The sequence below is a fragment of the Silene latifolia genome, chromosome 10 (genome assembly GCF_048544455.1).
Source record: "Silene latifolia isolate original U9 population chromosome 10, ASM4854445v1, whole genome shotgun sequence".
NCBI classification, from domain to species: Eukaryota; Viridiplantae; Streptophyta; class Magnoliopsida; order Caryophyllales; family Caryophyllaceae; genus Silene; species Silene latifolia.
In genome coordinates, this window is record NC_133535.1 from 123944662 (window position 1) to 123958722 (window position 14061).

General features: G+C 37.1%; 1 protein-coding gene across 1 annotated transcript; it reads left to right on the forward strand.

Annotated features, from left to right (window-relative positions):
* The first annotated feature begins 8281 nt into the window (after nt 1-8281).
* LOC141605894 (large ribosomal subunit protein eL13z-like) lies at nt 8282-11106 on the forward strand. The gene is made up of 5 exons (XM_074424817.1): nt 8282-8376; nt 9054-9172; nt 9262-9395; nt 10197-10355; nt 10701-11106. Exons 2-5 carry the CDS (start codon nt 9064-9066, stop codon nt 10920-10922), a joined length of 624 nt encoding a protein of 207 aa, XP_074280918.1. The 5' UTR covers nt 8282-8376; nt 9054-9063; the 3' UTR covers nt 10923-11106.
* Nucleotides 11107-14061: the final 2955 nt, after the last annotated feature.

A 14061-nucleotide genomic window follows, 5' to 3' on the forward strand; every position in this document is an offset into this window, starting at 1 on the left:
TGTTAGTATTTTGCAACGATTATTGTTATTATTGTTTCCTATTTATTTCTTTTTTTTTCGGATATTTCCCATGGTACCCTCGAATTTTGGCAGATTACACATGGTACCCCTCATTTTAAGTTTATACATATGGTACCCCTGTATTTATCTTTTTCTTTCCCAAAATGCCCTTAACCAAACTTCCGTCATCACTCTGTTAGTCCTCTGACTAATGACCCTATATTTTTGTTATTTAATACATTAATAATACATAAATCCTTATTTTATATAATAAACCAACTTCTAAATACCTAAACCATCCATCTTCATCTTCTTCTTCAAAATCACCCCAAAAATACTTTTTTTTCACCCACCACCATACGCGTCACCATCATCACCTTCTTAACTACCGCCACCTCCCCCGCCCTCATCCCACCACACCTAGGGGTGAACAAAAAGTGGTCCGGACCGGCAAACCGGACCGACCCGGACCGGCCGGTCCGGTCCGGTCCAGACCGGATACATACCGGTCCGGTCTCCGGGTCTCAAAAAATATGGTGACCGGTCTCTGGTCCGGTCCGGTCCGGTCCACAATAAAAAATAAAACTAAATTTGCCTTATAAATTAGTACCGGTCCGGTCCAAACCCGGAAAAAACCGGACCTAAAGGGTTCCGGTCCGGTCCGGTCCGGGTCCCCTTCTAACCGGTCCGGTCCGCGGTCTTGGGATATGTGGTTATCCGGTCTGCGGGTTCATCCGGTCCGGTCCGGTCCGGTCCGGTTTTGGACCGGTGAACACCCCTAAGTCCACACCAACACCACCTAACCGACTTTGCCAAACCAGTCCACAACCCACACCACTGCAACCTCTCTCTCCTCTCTCATTCCTCACTCCTTCCACACGAAAACACCGTGACCATCATGTCGCCACCACCAAAATTGACATCCACTGCACCACTGCACTACCGCACAACCTCCTCCTTTTCACATTTCTTCTTCCTCTTATCCTGTATTCTTCCTCCTGCCGTCGACAGGCACCCCATCACCGACGACGGTTGACATTCCTTTATTAAAACAAATACAGATCTGACGATTATTGGTGGTTGGAGGAGTCAAGGTGGTGGTTGACGGTGGGGCTGGTGGAGAAAGGGGGATGTCGCCGCGTTTTTTTCAGATCAATTTTTTTTTTTTTTGAGTGGTGATGGTGGTTATTGTTGTTGAGTTGATGTTGTTGTTACTGTTGGCGGTTGGCGGTTGGTGGTGGACTGGTGATTGTTGTTGGTGTGGTCAGTGGTGATCGAAGATGATGGTGGTGGTGGGTGAAAGTGGGGACGTTTTGGGATGATTTTGAAGATTATTGAAGAAGATGATGATTTATGGGTGATGATAATTGGTGGTTTGATATTTAGATATTAATGTTAGTTAATTGTATAAAATAAGGATTTTATGTATTAATTAGTGTATTAATAACAAAAATAAAGGCTCATTAGTGAAAGGACTAACGGAGTGATGACGGAAGTTTGGTAAAGGGCATTCTGGGAATGAAAAAGCTAAACACAGGGGTACCATATGTAGATACTTAAAATGAAGGGTACCATGTGTAATCTGTCAAAGTTCGAGGGTACCATGGGAAATATCCGTTTTTTTTTTGCTCCCTCCGTCTCGGTCATTTTTCTACCTTTTATTGTTATTTCATTAAAAATAATTGATCTATCTTATTAATTCAACCTAAAAGAATATTATCAAAATAAAAATTTCTATATTTTTATTTGCGAACTATAATTCAAGGTAGATTGAATGATTAACATTATTCCACTATAGTGCATTTTTTGTTTAATATATTTTTTCTCTCTTTATAATACAACTTTTTAAAAATATCCTTGCAATTCAATTTTTTGTATTGTACGCTTATTTGACTTTAGAAAACTTCTTTTTTATTACACAATATTATTCTTACAATTGAATGCGGTCAAGGGTGGGTACATACTCCAAAAAAAAAACTCTTTGACATATTATATGAAATGTATCTAATTTAATTAAATTGGGAAGTTTATAACAAAGGGTTATTTTACACGAATAATCCAAACTATTGCTGATCTTCTCAAAATAATCTCAACTTCATTTAATATCATAATAAACCGCAAATTAACTCTCACTTCTCGTAATAGACTCGAGAATTATACAACCTGTTATCTCAGGTAAGACATATTCTCTTCAGGTAAACGATGACATGGCATGTAAAAAAATAAAAATAAATAATAATAATAATAATATCCTGCATCTTCGTAATCCCAAACTCAAACACACCTTTTACTCCTCCATCTTTCCCAGATTAACATCCACCATTAAAACACTACCTTTACTTTACTTCTACTCCTTCTTTCCCCAATCACCCAATTTAAGAATTTTTACCTCTACTTACTATCAATCCCTCATAAATCTATTAATCCCTGAGTCGGCTCAACCTTTAAAATTAGAATCTCCGTTGTCGCCCACCGTAAATATGGCGTCGCGGTGTACCATCGTTATCAGAACCACCAGCTTTGTCACCATTGCCGGCCATTTTTAAAAGCACTGAACCATAACCAAAAAGGCCTCGAATTATTACTTTTCAACAAATCTATGCCATTTTTACAATTCACCGCAAATGCTCCACTGTCGCAACCAATCATTGGTGGTGGTGTTGTCGCCATAAATGGTATTTTGAAACCATAAGAGAGAGAGAAAGTGGTTATTTAGGGGAAATAAGTGGCGTCGATGCAATTGTGGTATCGAGAATTGGGGGTTTGAGGTTGGTATTCATAGGAGTGTGATGCGGTGTTGCAGGATTCGATGTCGGAGAATTGAGGGTTTGAGGTAGATAATCGACATCGTATGCTTCGACATCAGTGAAGTTACGTTCACATAATCAGAGGAAGTTACATTATTGGGTGTGACGATGGTGAGTTCGGTGGGGGTCAAGTGGGGTGGTTCTGGGCGTAGTGGTGGTGGTCGCCACTGGTAAGGTTTGGTGGTCAGCTTTGGCATGTGACTGAATGATGAATAGACCATGGTCTTTGTTAATAAGTGATTAAGGATAACCCCTCAAGTTTAAGTTGCTTTTATTTCAAAAGTAAAAAAAAGTTGACCTGTTAATCAGGTAGCCAGTCGTCGAGTTCATTTTGAGAAACGACCAACTAAAGTTGGGTTTTTTACGGGATTAAATGTAGTTGGGTTATTAAAGAAGATGGGTAATAGTTTGGATTATTCTCATCAATTAACCCTATAACAAAAAGTGAAAATTGAATATATAAACAATTTAAAATTAGGGTGATGCAATTTTTATTTTCGTTTGACTTATTCTAACAATTAACGTCGTAATTTAATGTTAAGTTTGGATATTGATTTTTGAATTTTTACTTTGCATTTAATATGAATGATGTGATTTAACATTGCTATTATTAATTTGCATTTAACATTTACAAAAACTTATTAGTTTCTCATAGCCAAAAATTAGAATGATGTGATTTTTTTTATCTTATTCTAACGATAAACGTAAAAATTTAAAATTTAGTATGTATCTTAATTTTTTATTGTTGTTTAATTTATTTTAAAATTAAATAGGTCAACGTTTAATATTTATTATGCTATTTATTTTCATTCAATGTCTACAAATTCATTTTTATTTTCAAAATAAGAAATGGTGATGTGGCTTGATAAATTGCTCTTAAATAGTTGAATGGTGAAATATGATTCTTTGGATTGTATTTTTATTATATTTATTGACTTATTGTTAGTAATATAAATTGTGGTGTGAATTAAAAAATATTATGATGCTGCTACTTTATTAATACTTGTAGTGTGCATTTAATGCAAATAAAAATGAAAATGAGATGAATGAATGTTAAACTAGGTTTGTGACCCGTGAAAGTCACGGTTGTATCTGTTTTAGTTTTGATATTTTTATCGTATTGTTAATATTTGTTTGAGCAATTAGTTGTTGATCCATTTAAAAATATACAGTCTTGAAATACATAGAAATTAGTTAGTTGATACCTTATTTCTTTGACAACTTTGGTTTAATTTTTTAAATCGAATCCTGCAAGTGACAATGTGGTAGCTACTAATTTTGAGAAACTTGACAACGAGCAATGACAAAGACGATTCATTATATATACGTGTGTTTTACTCCGCAATATAATAAAGTGAGTTTCTTAAATATTAAAAGTTGAAACCATCCGTATATAATAAATTCCGTATGAAAAAATCTTCAATGACACCGTTGTGCGTTCACCAAGGGACAGTTCTAAAGGATGATTCATGCCAGCCGACCGAAAACATTTTGGGATTAAGGCTCTGTTGTTGTTGTTGTTGTTGGCGCCTTATAAGGTTGTAAACTCAATACCTCAGTATTGTCATCTCCAAATTATTTCCAGACCTCTCCATCAACCCTCCCATAGAAATATCTTTGAAGTCTTATCACCACGTGCATGCTTCAAATAATATTTACATCCGAAAAATATTTATTATATCGTAGAAAAATATTAGATACGATTCAACGATATGGTCGGTATCTACTCCATGTATTACGAATTAAATTTTCATTTCAATTGCTCAATAATCTAAAAAATTATATTCCCAAAATCTGAATTCCAAAAGGTTCATAAAATTTTTTAAGTTCCTTATTACTATTTCAAGAATTTGATCCATCTCTTATTATACTTATGTCCACGATCCTATATAAAAATAAAAATAGTATTAAAGACTATAAAATAATCTATTCCGGTTTTGAAAAAAAAAACACATAAACTTAAAAATATACGGATTAGAATTTAGAAACCATACTATTTAATATTTATTTGAAGGTTCACTTTCGGTTCCTTTTAGTACGCTTCCTTTTAGTACATGCCTTGATAATAGTTCATATGAAATGAAAAAGAAAAATATATGTTAGAGATTATTATACTCATGAATATAAAAATACAAATTCAAATAGGTTGATCAGGAAAGCATAATAGTAAAATTACACAACAATATACGCTTAATAAAAAATTTAAAGAAATATTATAAGATCTCCATTTTGAGATCAACGATCATCTTATCATGGTTAAAAAAGCATAAACCACTTAAAAAAGTAAAGTAAATTTTATAGAAAAACAATCAAAAGGTGGGAGTTGGAGAAAACTTAAATTGGAAAAGGAAATGACATGATTAAAATGATTAATTATTGTCATGATGGTTCAAAAAGTAAATTGTGAAATTTTAAAGATTTTTCATTCAATTATTTGTACTTATTTATTTACCATTAATTATGAGAGTAGGTTTTTTTAAAGGAAATTATGAGAGTAAGTTTTATGTATTATTCCTGTTTTGACAAAAAAAACACATAAACTTAAAAACATACGAAGTAGAATTTAGAAATCATACTATTTAATATTTACCCGAAGGTTCACTACCTTTTTGGCTTTTTGGATCCTACGTGGCTTTGTTTAGGTGGTATTTATTTGTCATTTTAGGGTAACTTTTTAATTATATTTTATAGATAGTGATGGAATTGAACGAGCATTATAACTCCCATGACTAGTGTTTTTTTTATGGTCTAATCTTAAGTTGAATTATAAATTGGGAGTATATTCTTATATCTTTGGAGCTATTTAGTATTATTAAGTGTTAGTTAAACTAGTTTCATTTATGGGTGTTCAAAGCATATATGTATTTGTTTTGCGGAAGCGTAAATATCTCATGTTGGGCCTCTGCTACATCTGTGTCCACAACCCATAATAGTACGATATTGTCCGCTTTAGGCCAAGCCCTCACGGATTTACTCTTGGGCTCCTTTCCAAACGGCCTCGTACTATTATATTTTGTAAACACTTATAAAGATGACCTTCCATCTTTATTCTACCGATGTGGGACAAGGGTTTACACCCTAACAATCCTCCCCTCAAACCAAGGACCATCATCTTGACTCGGACCTTGACCTCCATGAAGAACTCCCCACAGCTACAGTCCTAACTTCTAGACACCCGCATCACCAAGTCTTGATAACCTTCCCTTAAACGACACACCATGTGTCTCACGGGGATTGTGCTACACTTGCGTACCAAACTCCTCTGCATCCAATATACCCTCGACTGGGTTTGAATCCAGTGCCTCAACGCGTCACACTGGACCGCCTTTGGACTTATCATGAACCGCTTTTGTTGTCTCCATTAAGCCTCAGCCCACCTCGCCGGGTCGCTGACGATCTTCTCTGTTGGGACTGCCGCCTCCACCACTCCGTCACATTAGTATGATATTGTCCGTTTTGGGCCAAACCCTCACGGTTTTGTTCTTGGGCTTCTTCCCAAAAGGCCTCATACTAGTGGAGTGGTGTGTCTCTTATAAACTAGGTAAGACTCCTCTTCTTTTCCAATGTGGGACTTGGGTTGCTACCCCAACAACCCCCCCCTCAAACCAAGGACCACATCATCGTCCTCCCCTCCAGTGATAATATCTGTCCATCTTGCACCGCCGTTATCACCCAACGGGTCCCGCCGCCTGATCACCACATTATCAGGAAGACTTTTGACACAAGGCACCCACATATCTCCAATCGCGAGGTCACACTGAGGGCGCTCATCCACATTGCGCAAAGGCAGTCCACTTGCCTCGGGCTCCACCACACACTGGAAGTCTGGACCCAACCGAACCATCGGCTCTGATACCACTTGTTGGGATTGCCGCCTCCACCACTCCGTCACATTAGTATGATATTGTCCGCTTTGGGCCAAGCCCTCACAGTTTTGTTCTTGGGCTTCTTCCCAAAAGGCCTCATACTAGTGGAGTGGTGTGTCTCTTATAAACTAGGTAAGACTCCTCTTCTTTTCCAATGTGGGACTTGGGTTGCTACCCCAACATTCTCTTGGACGGCCTGCCGTCTCTTCACCGAGACCCCATGTCGCTTCTCGCGAACATATATTAGCTCTCCCTCGAGCTATAGGAGTTTCACGCCTTATAGTGTACGTCCACCTTCAAGTCTTGGCCTGGTGTATCTCTGTGTCTAGATAGCCCAAGTCGAACCTTGGACTCTGATACTACTTGTTGTGCGGAAGCGTGAATATCTCGTGTTGGGCCTCTGCTGCACCGGTGTCCACCGTCCATAATAGTACGATATTGTCCGCTTTGGGCCAAACCCTCACGGATTTACTCTTGGGCTCCTTCCCAAAAGGCCTCGTACTATTATATTTTGTAGATACTTATAAAGATGAGCTTTCAGCTTTACACTATCGATGTGGAACATGAGTTTGCACCCTAACAGTATTTAATAGTTGTGAAGAGTTAAGCATGTCTCGGTGCCTCCCTAGAACTATATCATTTTAGAGCCGAAGTAGTTGAAATATGGAACACCTGTTGAAATCTAATGCAGCTTTGGTGAAAGATGTCAATAGTTTGTCATAAAGGAAAAGAGTAACACCCACTGCAATCATGAGTGCAGTAATCGCCCTATATCGACCACATATGTATGATGAGACAAATGGACCTACCGAATTGGCGGGCTGGTTGAGGGAGTTTTAGAAGATGTTTTACCTAGTGTGTTGTTCAGATGAGTTGAGGGTAGACTAAGTTGTGTCCTACCTAAGTGAAATAGTCGAGCTTTGGTGATACAACAACTAGGACATCCTGAAACTGTATCACGATGGCGAAAAAGATGAAGTGTTTGGGTGGAGAATTTTAGGAAAGCATAAAGGGACGAGTTTTTTTCCAGAGCACCTTAGGAGTGTTGGAGAGAGCAAAATTCAATAGACTTTAACAAGGAAAAATATTTTTTAGGTCTAGTCCTATGTCCCAACTTTTTTAAGTTCCACCTTTCTATCCCGTTCCTTCGAAGACGTTATAATTTAGATCTAGATCGAACTTGACGTTTTTCAAAACTAACATTGAAGCAATCGAGTAATTTACCTTAAAAACATCATAAACTCAATATTAACTGTAATTTAAATTAAATAATAATTTGATATATTTGATTTCGTGAAATTAAATATTATATATATTGCGATATTAGACTAAACTGGACTTAATCGAACGGATTCAGTCCAGGCATTGACGAAAACTTTTTAGGTTTGATACATAAACCACAAAAATCACATTTTCAGTCTTCGATTCGATCTTAGTTGATCCGCTCCGATCTTGGACCGATTCTCCCCCAAGTTTCATTCACATTGGGTCTACATCGGAGATCCATAGATTATCCTCTTTTATCAAATCTTCCAGTTGGGTCAAATAATCCCTTGAAATTTTGCCTACATTAGCCCAACGAAATAAGCCCAGAAAATGAAATGAAAGGCGTGAATGATTTATAAAGAGCCACAATTCTTAAAACCCTAACCCTCATTTCGCCGGCTCCTCACTTCCGAAAACCCTAAATCTCTTTCTTCCAGGTATTCTCTCTCTACAATCTACCTACACTTTCTCTTCATTTCTTCATTTTGATTATCAATTTTATCGACTTATTGTTAATCAATCGATTTTGTAATTAACAGTGTAAATTTCCCCCCTTTTTTAATTGGGTTCTTAATGTTTCGATGTTTAATAGTGTAATTTGCTAAATTGTTGGCTATTACGTTGTTTAATCTATTGAATAGCTTTGTTTTCTGATGTAAACATTTGATTAGTATAAATGGTTGATTAAATGTGGGGAGAAATCACCATTTTTTTTGTTTTGAGTTTGGAAATTCATTTTTTGCATGGATCTTATGGTGTTTATAGCTAGATAATCAGTAGGTGTAGTTTCAACTTGAAAGATTTAATACTTTACAACATTACCCCAGTGCGTCGATGTGTTTCGGAAAAAAGATTAATACTTTCTATGAGATTTTCGAATTTGTTATTTTAATGGTATATCAATCTTTATAAGACATGATTAGCACTATCTTATCATTTAAATGCTGTTATGAGTTGCTGTTAAGTATCTCGACCTTGTTTATGTTCTAAGCGATGATCAGTTTTACACATTAAAAACATTTTTGAATTAGAATGTGAACAAATGATTGAGATATGGTATTATGGTGTGCAAGTAATTGGCAGTCATGGAATGTAATGTGTGAAGTATTTACAGGTAGGTAAGCATGGTGAGGCATAACAATGTTATTCCAAATGCTCACTTCAAGAAGCACTGGCAAAACTATGTGAGGACATGGTTCAACCAGCCTGCTCGCAAGACAAGGAGACGTCTTGGTATGCCACTTGTTTCCTATCTTCTACGAAAATATGTTATTGTTGCCTCCTTGTGTTTTTTATCATCTAAAAGCTATATGCAATTTCAGCTAGGCAAAAGAAGGCTGTCAAGATTTTCCCAAGGCCTACAGCAGGACCTCTTCGTCCCGTTGTTCATGGTCAGACATTGAAGTACAACATGAAACTCAGGGCTGGAAGAGGGTTCTCTCTTGAGGAGCTTGCTGTAAGATTTCTATCTTGTAGAAAAATTGTACTATATTTCCTTGTTCAGATCTGTTATTGTAATTTGATTTCAGGCTATTTAAGTTTTTCCCTGTAAACTTCTTGATGCTTTTACGTCACCAATCAAATGCTGTTTTTCCAAGTTGTTTCTTAGTGTCGGCTGGTGCTTTAAATTTTACCGTGTGCTCAATAAACAAGGGTAGCCCTATTTCCACGGGCCTTTTGTATTGCTTCACTGGATTTGTTGCGAGTTGGACAATAATACCCTTAAGTTTGTTTCCCTTACCTTCAAATGTGTAAGGGTACTATGAGGATGCATCCCATAAATCCAGTGGCCAAATACAAAAGCCCCGTGAAAATATGGGAACCCATAAACAAACCTTGCCGTCTTGCTTGTGACGGGCTAATCCCGTCACAAGCTGAAGACCTCTGACAAAAAGGGGGAGGGGACAAGGTGGGGCACCCCCCATTTGCTTCCCCACTCACCTCTCATGGGTATTTTGTGAGAGGAGACGGTATATCGCCGTCTTCAATGAGATTTTGTGGTTTTATAACCACACCTAAATATCTCTTGTGATGGACCATGTTTTATTAGGCAATCATGGTTGTAACCTTTGTAATCACTGTCAATAGTGTCACTAACAGCCAGTCAGCATTCTTGCATAGAAATTTCTCAACTCCGAGAACATTTTTTTAGTCCAATTCCTTGGGTATTCTGCATACGATTTTCAGTACTAAAAGGTTAATGAGTTGGTCCTACACTTTAGTTCGTCTCTTATGTGTGTTTGTGTCTACTCTGCAGGCAGCAGGTATTCCCAAGAAACAGGCACCAACTATTGGTATTGCAGTTGACCATCGCCGTAGAAACCGTTCAGTGGAAGGCCTTCAAGCTAATGTTCTGAGGCTGAAGACCTTCAAGGCCAAGCTTGTTGTCTTCCCAAGGAATGCAAAGAAGGTTAAGGTAAGAATGTCGTATCTAGTTACCTGCATATCTTTTCATTGGATACATCAAGTATAGTATGAGATTGTCTCACCCGTAAATGCAGTTGTGTCACATCTGTGTAAAATAATAACCTATATTTTTATTATTTTTGAATGAGACAGCCTCACAGTCTCATGTGAGAAGAACAACCCAAACTCTTGTGCTTTCGTCCCTTGTAGGGTAAATGAGTTGTCGCCTCATAGATAAGTCCCACATCATATCATATTATGTGATTGTCTTATTGCTTACCGGCTTACAGCCATTGAAATGGTATTACTCAACATGTGTAATTGTTATCATATAATTCATGTACTCTGGATACAGGCTGGTGATTCAACTCCGGAGGAGCTTGCTAATGCCACACAAGTCCATGGGGATATCTTACCCATCAGGAGAGAGCAACCAACAATTGAGCTTGTGAAGGTGACTGAGGAGATGAAGAACTTCGGCGCTTATACCAAGCTTCGTCTTGAGAGAACTAACAAACGTCACCAAGGTGCTCGTTTGAAGAGGGCTGCTGAGGCTGAGAAGGAAGAGAAGAAGTGAAAAGAGAGTTTTGTCTTTAGGTTATTTAAATCGCTGTTATCAACTACATTTTGGTTCCAATTTTTCTTATATTTTCCTGTCGTGACATTTACTACAAAGACTGTCGTGGAGTAAATGTCATTTTTATGGACGTAATTTCAGTGTACTAATCTATTGCCGCCATCGTGTGTATGTTTTGCTTAAACTGGTGCCTCCGACATCTATGATCTACCCCTCTGCGTTTAGAGTTTCTTATGCTTCCACATTTTATATTGACAGTCCCAAGAGATTAGCACCGAAAGTTTTCCGCAACAGATTGCTAAGTAATACTGGAATAAGTGTAGCATTACTTCTCTATGTTAATCAATCAACTTTCATTTCAGGTCATTTTAGCCGGTCTGGGATTGATTTGAATAGAATTGGTGGTTTTGTTAACTTAATGTAGCGGGTAATTTATAATTAATTAGTTTGCCCCATTTTTTTCTCCTTTTATGAATCTTCATTTTCTTCCTTATAGTCTCCCGTCTTCTTCTTTTACCCCGTCTTTCCTCCTCCATTGTTCATCTTCTTCCTTTAGAAATTATATCTCCCTCTTCCATTTTAGTAATTGTTTTAAGCAATAATCATAAAATAAGAAAACACAATAATATAAGGGGTTGAACAAATATTCAACTTCATATTCACAATCTAAAGAATACAACTTTTCAATTCCCATTAAAATGAACACATTTGATTAATGCCCCATCAACATCTGGGTTTGAACAAACCTACAAAAAATCTGGATTTAGCTTCATATAAAAACCCAAGATTTATGAAAATAATTTAAGAATAATTAAAACGGTGTTGCTCTTTCACATACGCCTTTTACTCTTTCACATACTTTTTTTCATAAAATTTCCAACCTCTACCCTTTTCCTAAATCTAAACAAATTAGGTTTTCATTTCCCCTAAAATTAAAACCTAATTCTTCTACAACTTGAACAATTGATTACAATTCTTCAAATTCTTCAAAACTTGTTTATTGTTAAAAACTTGTTTATTGTTTATTAATTATTTTGTCTTAAAATTAGGGTTTATAATCACCTTAAAAGTTCTTCAATTATGTTAATGGTGGAAGGCATGTTGAGTGGTGGGCTATGAAGGAGGGTCGTCGGGTCAGGTGGGCGGTGGTCGGAGTCGCAGGGTAGGGGTGGGGTCGTGGGGTCGGCCGGAGTAATGGGTTTATTTTTTATTTTTATTTTCGTAAATCATTATTTGTTTTTTTTTTCGTAAATCATTACTCCGGTAGGCGTGGGGTCGGCCGGAGTAATGGGTTTCCGGCAATGTGTTGGTTGATGGAGGTGTGTGGTGGTTAATGGAGATGGATGATGGTGATTTAATGGTGAAAGGGGATTATAAAAGGGAGAAAAAATTGAATGGGTAAAGGAAGAAAGAAATGATAAGGGTAACAATGTAAACTACGTATGTGAAAGAGTAAAAGACGTATGTGAAAGAGCAATACCCTAATTAAAATCAAGAGTTGACTAGAAAAACTCAGATCAACGAAATATGGAGAAACTTTGATCTTTTAACCATCTTAAGAAAACAAGTATCAATCTTACATTTGTTTATGTAACAATCAACATAACTCGTCAATTTCATGCGAACTGCCGCATCAATATGAAACATTTTTTGCATTTTTTTTTATGTAGAATCTGGGCGAAGTTTTAAGCCCAAAATTTACCCAAAAAATACAATATTTGCGCAGATGAGTGCGTGGGGGCATAGACGGTTGTGGCGAGGTCGACTTGAAGTGGTACAGCCGTACAAAGTGGAGAGAGGTTATGCGCTAGTTTGCATACGATTGATGAGTCGGTTTCCGGTGAGATGAGCGATTAGTGGTTGTGAATATGGGTGGGGCTAGAGTGTTAGAAAGTGGTGCAAGATGAAGCTAGACTAATAATGGAGTTGTTGTGTATTGGAGAAAAGAGAGGGAGCTTTAATGGTGGGATTGAGGGAAGACGTTAACAGAGAAATAAAAAGAGAAAGAAGGGTTAAAGGAGAGTTGGAAAATTATTCACTTGCTTAGTAGGTAATCGGTCATATATCCTTACCCTTTTTAAAGGGAGAACTTGTTGCGACTGTGGCAATGAATAGTGCGCGAGCAAGTCTCCCCTCTACCGTCAGATCTTCCCTTTGTATCTCGTTCCTCCTTTTGTCCCGTACTCACAGCCACCCTCTTTACCTTTTCTTTGTGTCCCTCTACACCGCTCATTCTCATTCAACTCTTACCCCTCAATACCACTCCCTCAGCAAACTCTACCCGCTCTAATAAAAAATCCTCTCAAAGGTATTTTTTCTGAATTCCATTTTTATCATTTATTTCAATTTGATTTCGTTATTCTTTTTGTTAGGATATTATAATGATCCCTTTGTTGGATATTGATTGTTGTTGGTGCTATGTGAGATTCGTTATCGCATCGCATTCCTTTACGTTTTTCGTGATTCTGATTATGCCTTGATTGATTTTGGGTCATTATTTCCAACGATGCAATAGTTATATAGTTATTATTATTATTATTGCAAATCTCAGTATTTTTGTTCGGAGTTTATTATTGTTGTTGTGAATATGGCTAGGTATGTTTTTGGATCCGTTTCAACTTAAGACGGTCTTAAAAGAGATTTACTACCGATTGAATGGTTGAAAATGGGAACTGGGTAAGCTTTGCTGCAATTGGAAGTGAGATTACGTGTGATGATTGCAAGTTTTATATATTTAGAGGGAGACAAGAAAGATGTAGTGGATTAGAAGAGAGGAATGTGTTATCGTCCAGGAGTACTTTTTGAATATATCATATTTGTGTGATTTATTTGTTTTAGATTCGGGGATCGGATTTAATGAAAGAATTTAAGTAGCATGATTCTCTTTTGTTAATGTCGTTATCAAGAACTATTGTTGAAACAGTTGGTCCCCCACCCAAAAGATGTTTGTTTTTTGAGCTAAGGTTTGTGCTGTACAGTGGATTAGCAGGTGGTAATGCAGTATCATTCTGAACTTCGGTTTTTATTCGAGTCTTTGCTTGAGATAAAATCGGCTTGATTTACAATGATAAAGTTTTCAGGCTGAAGATTTAAACGGTTCTGTATGATAGAGCGGGCTATGGGGAAAGTGATCCAAACC

Excerpts from the sequence above, each read along its gene's own strand:
- LOC141605894 (XM_074424817.1), top strand. The coding sequence starts at position 9,064 with ATGGTGAGGCATAACAATGTTATTCCAAATGCTCACTTCAAGAAGCAC. Across the intron at positions 9,396-10,196 it reads TCTCTCTTGAGGAGCTTGCT|GCAGCAGGTATTCCCAAGAA; the intron begins GTAAGATTTCTA and ends TCTACTCTGCAG. Across the intron at positions 10,356-10,700 it reads GGAATGCAAAGAAGGTTAAG|GCTGGTGATTCAACTCCGGA; the intron begins GTAAGAATGTCG and ends CTCTGGATACAG.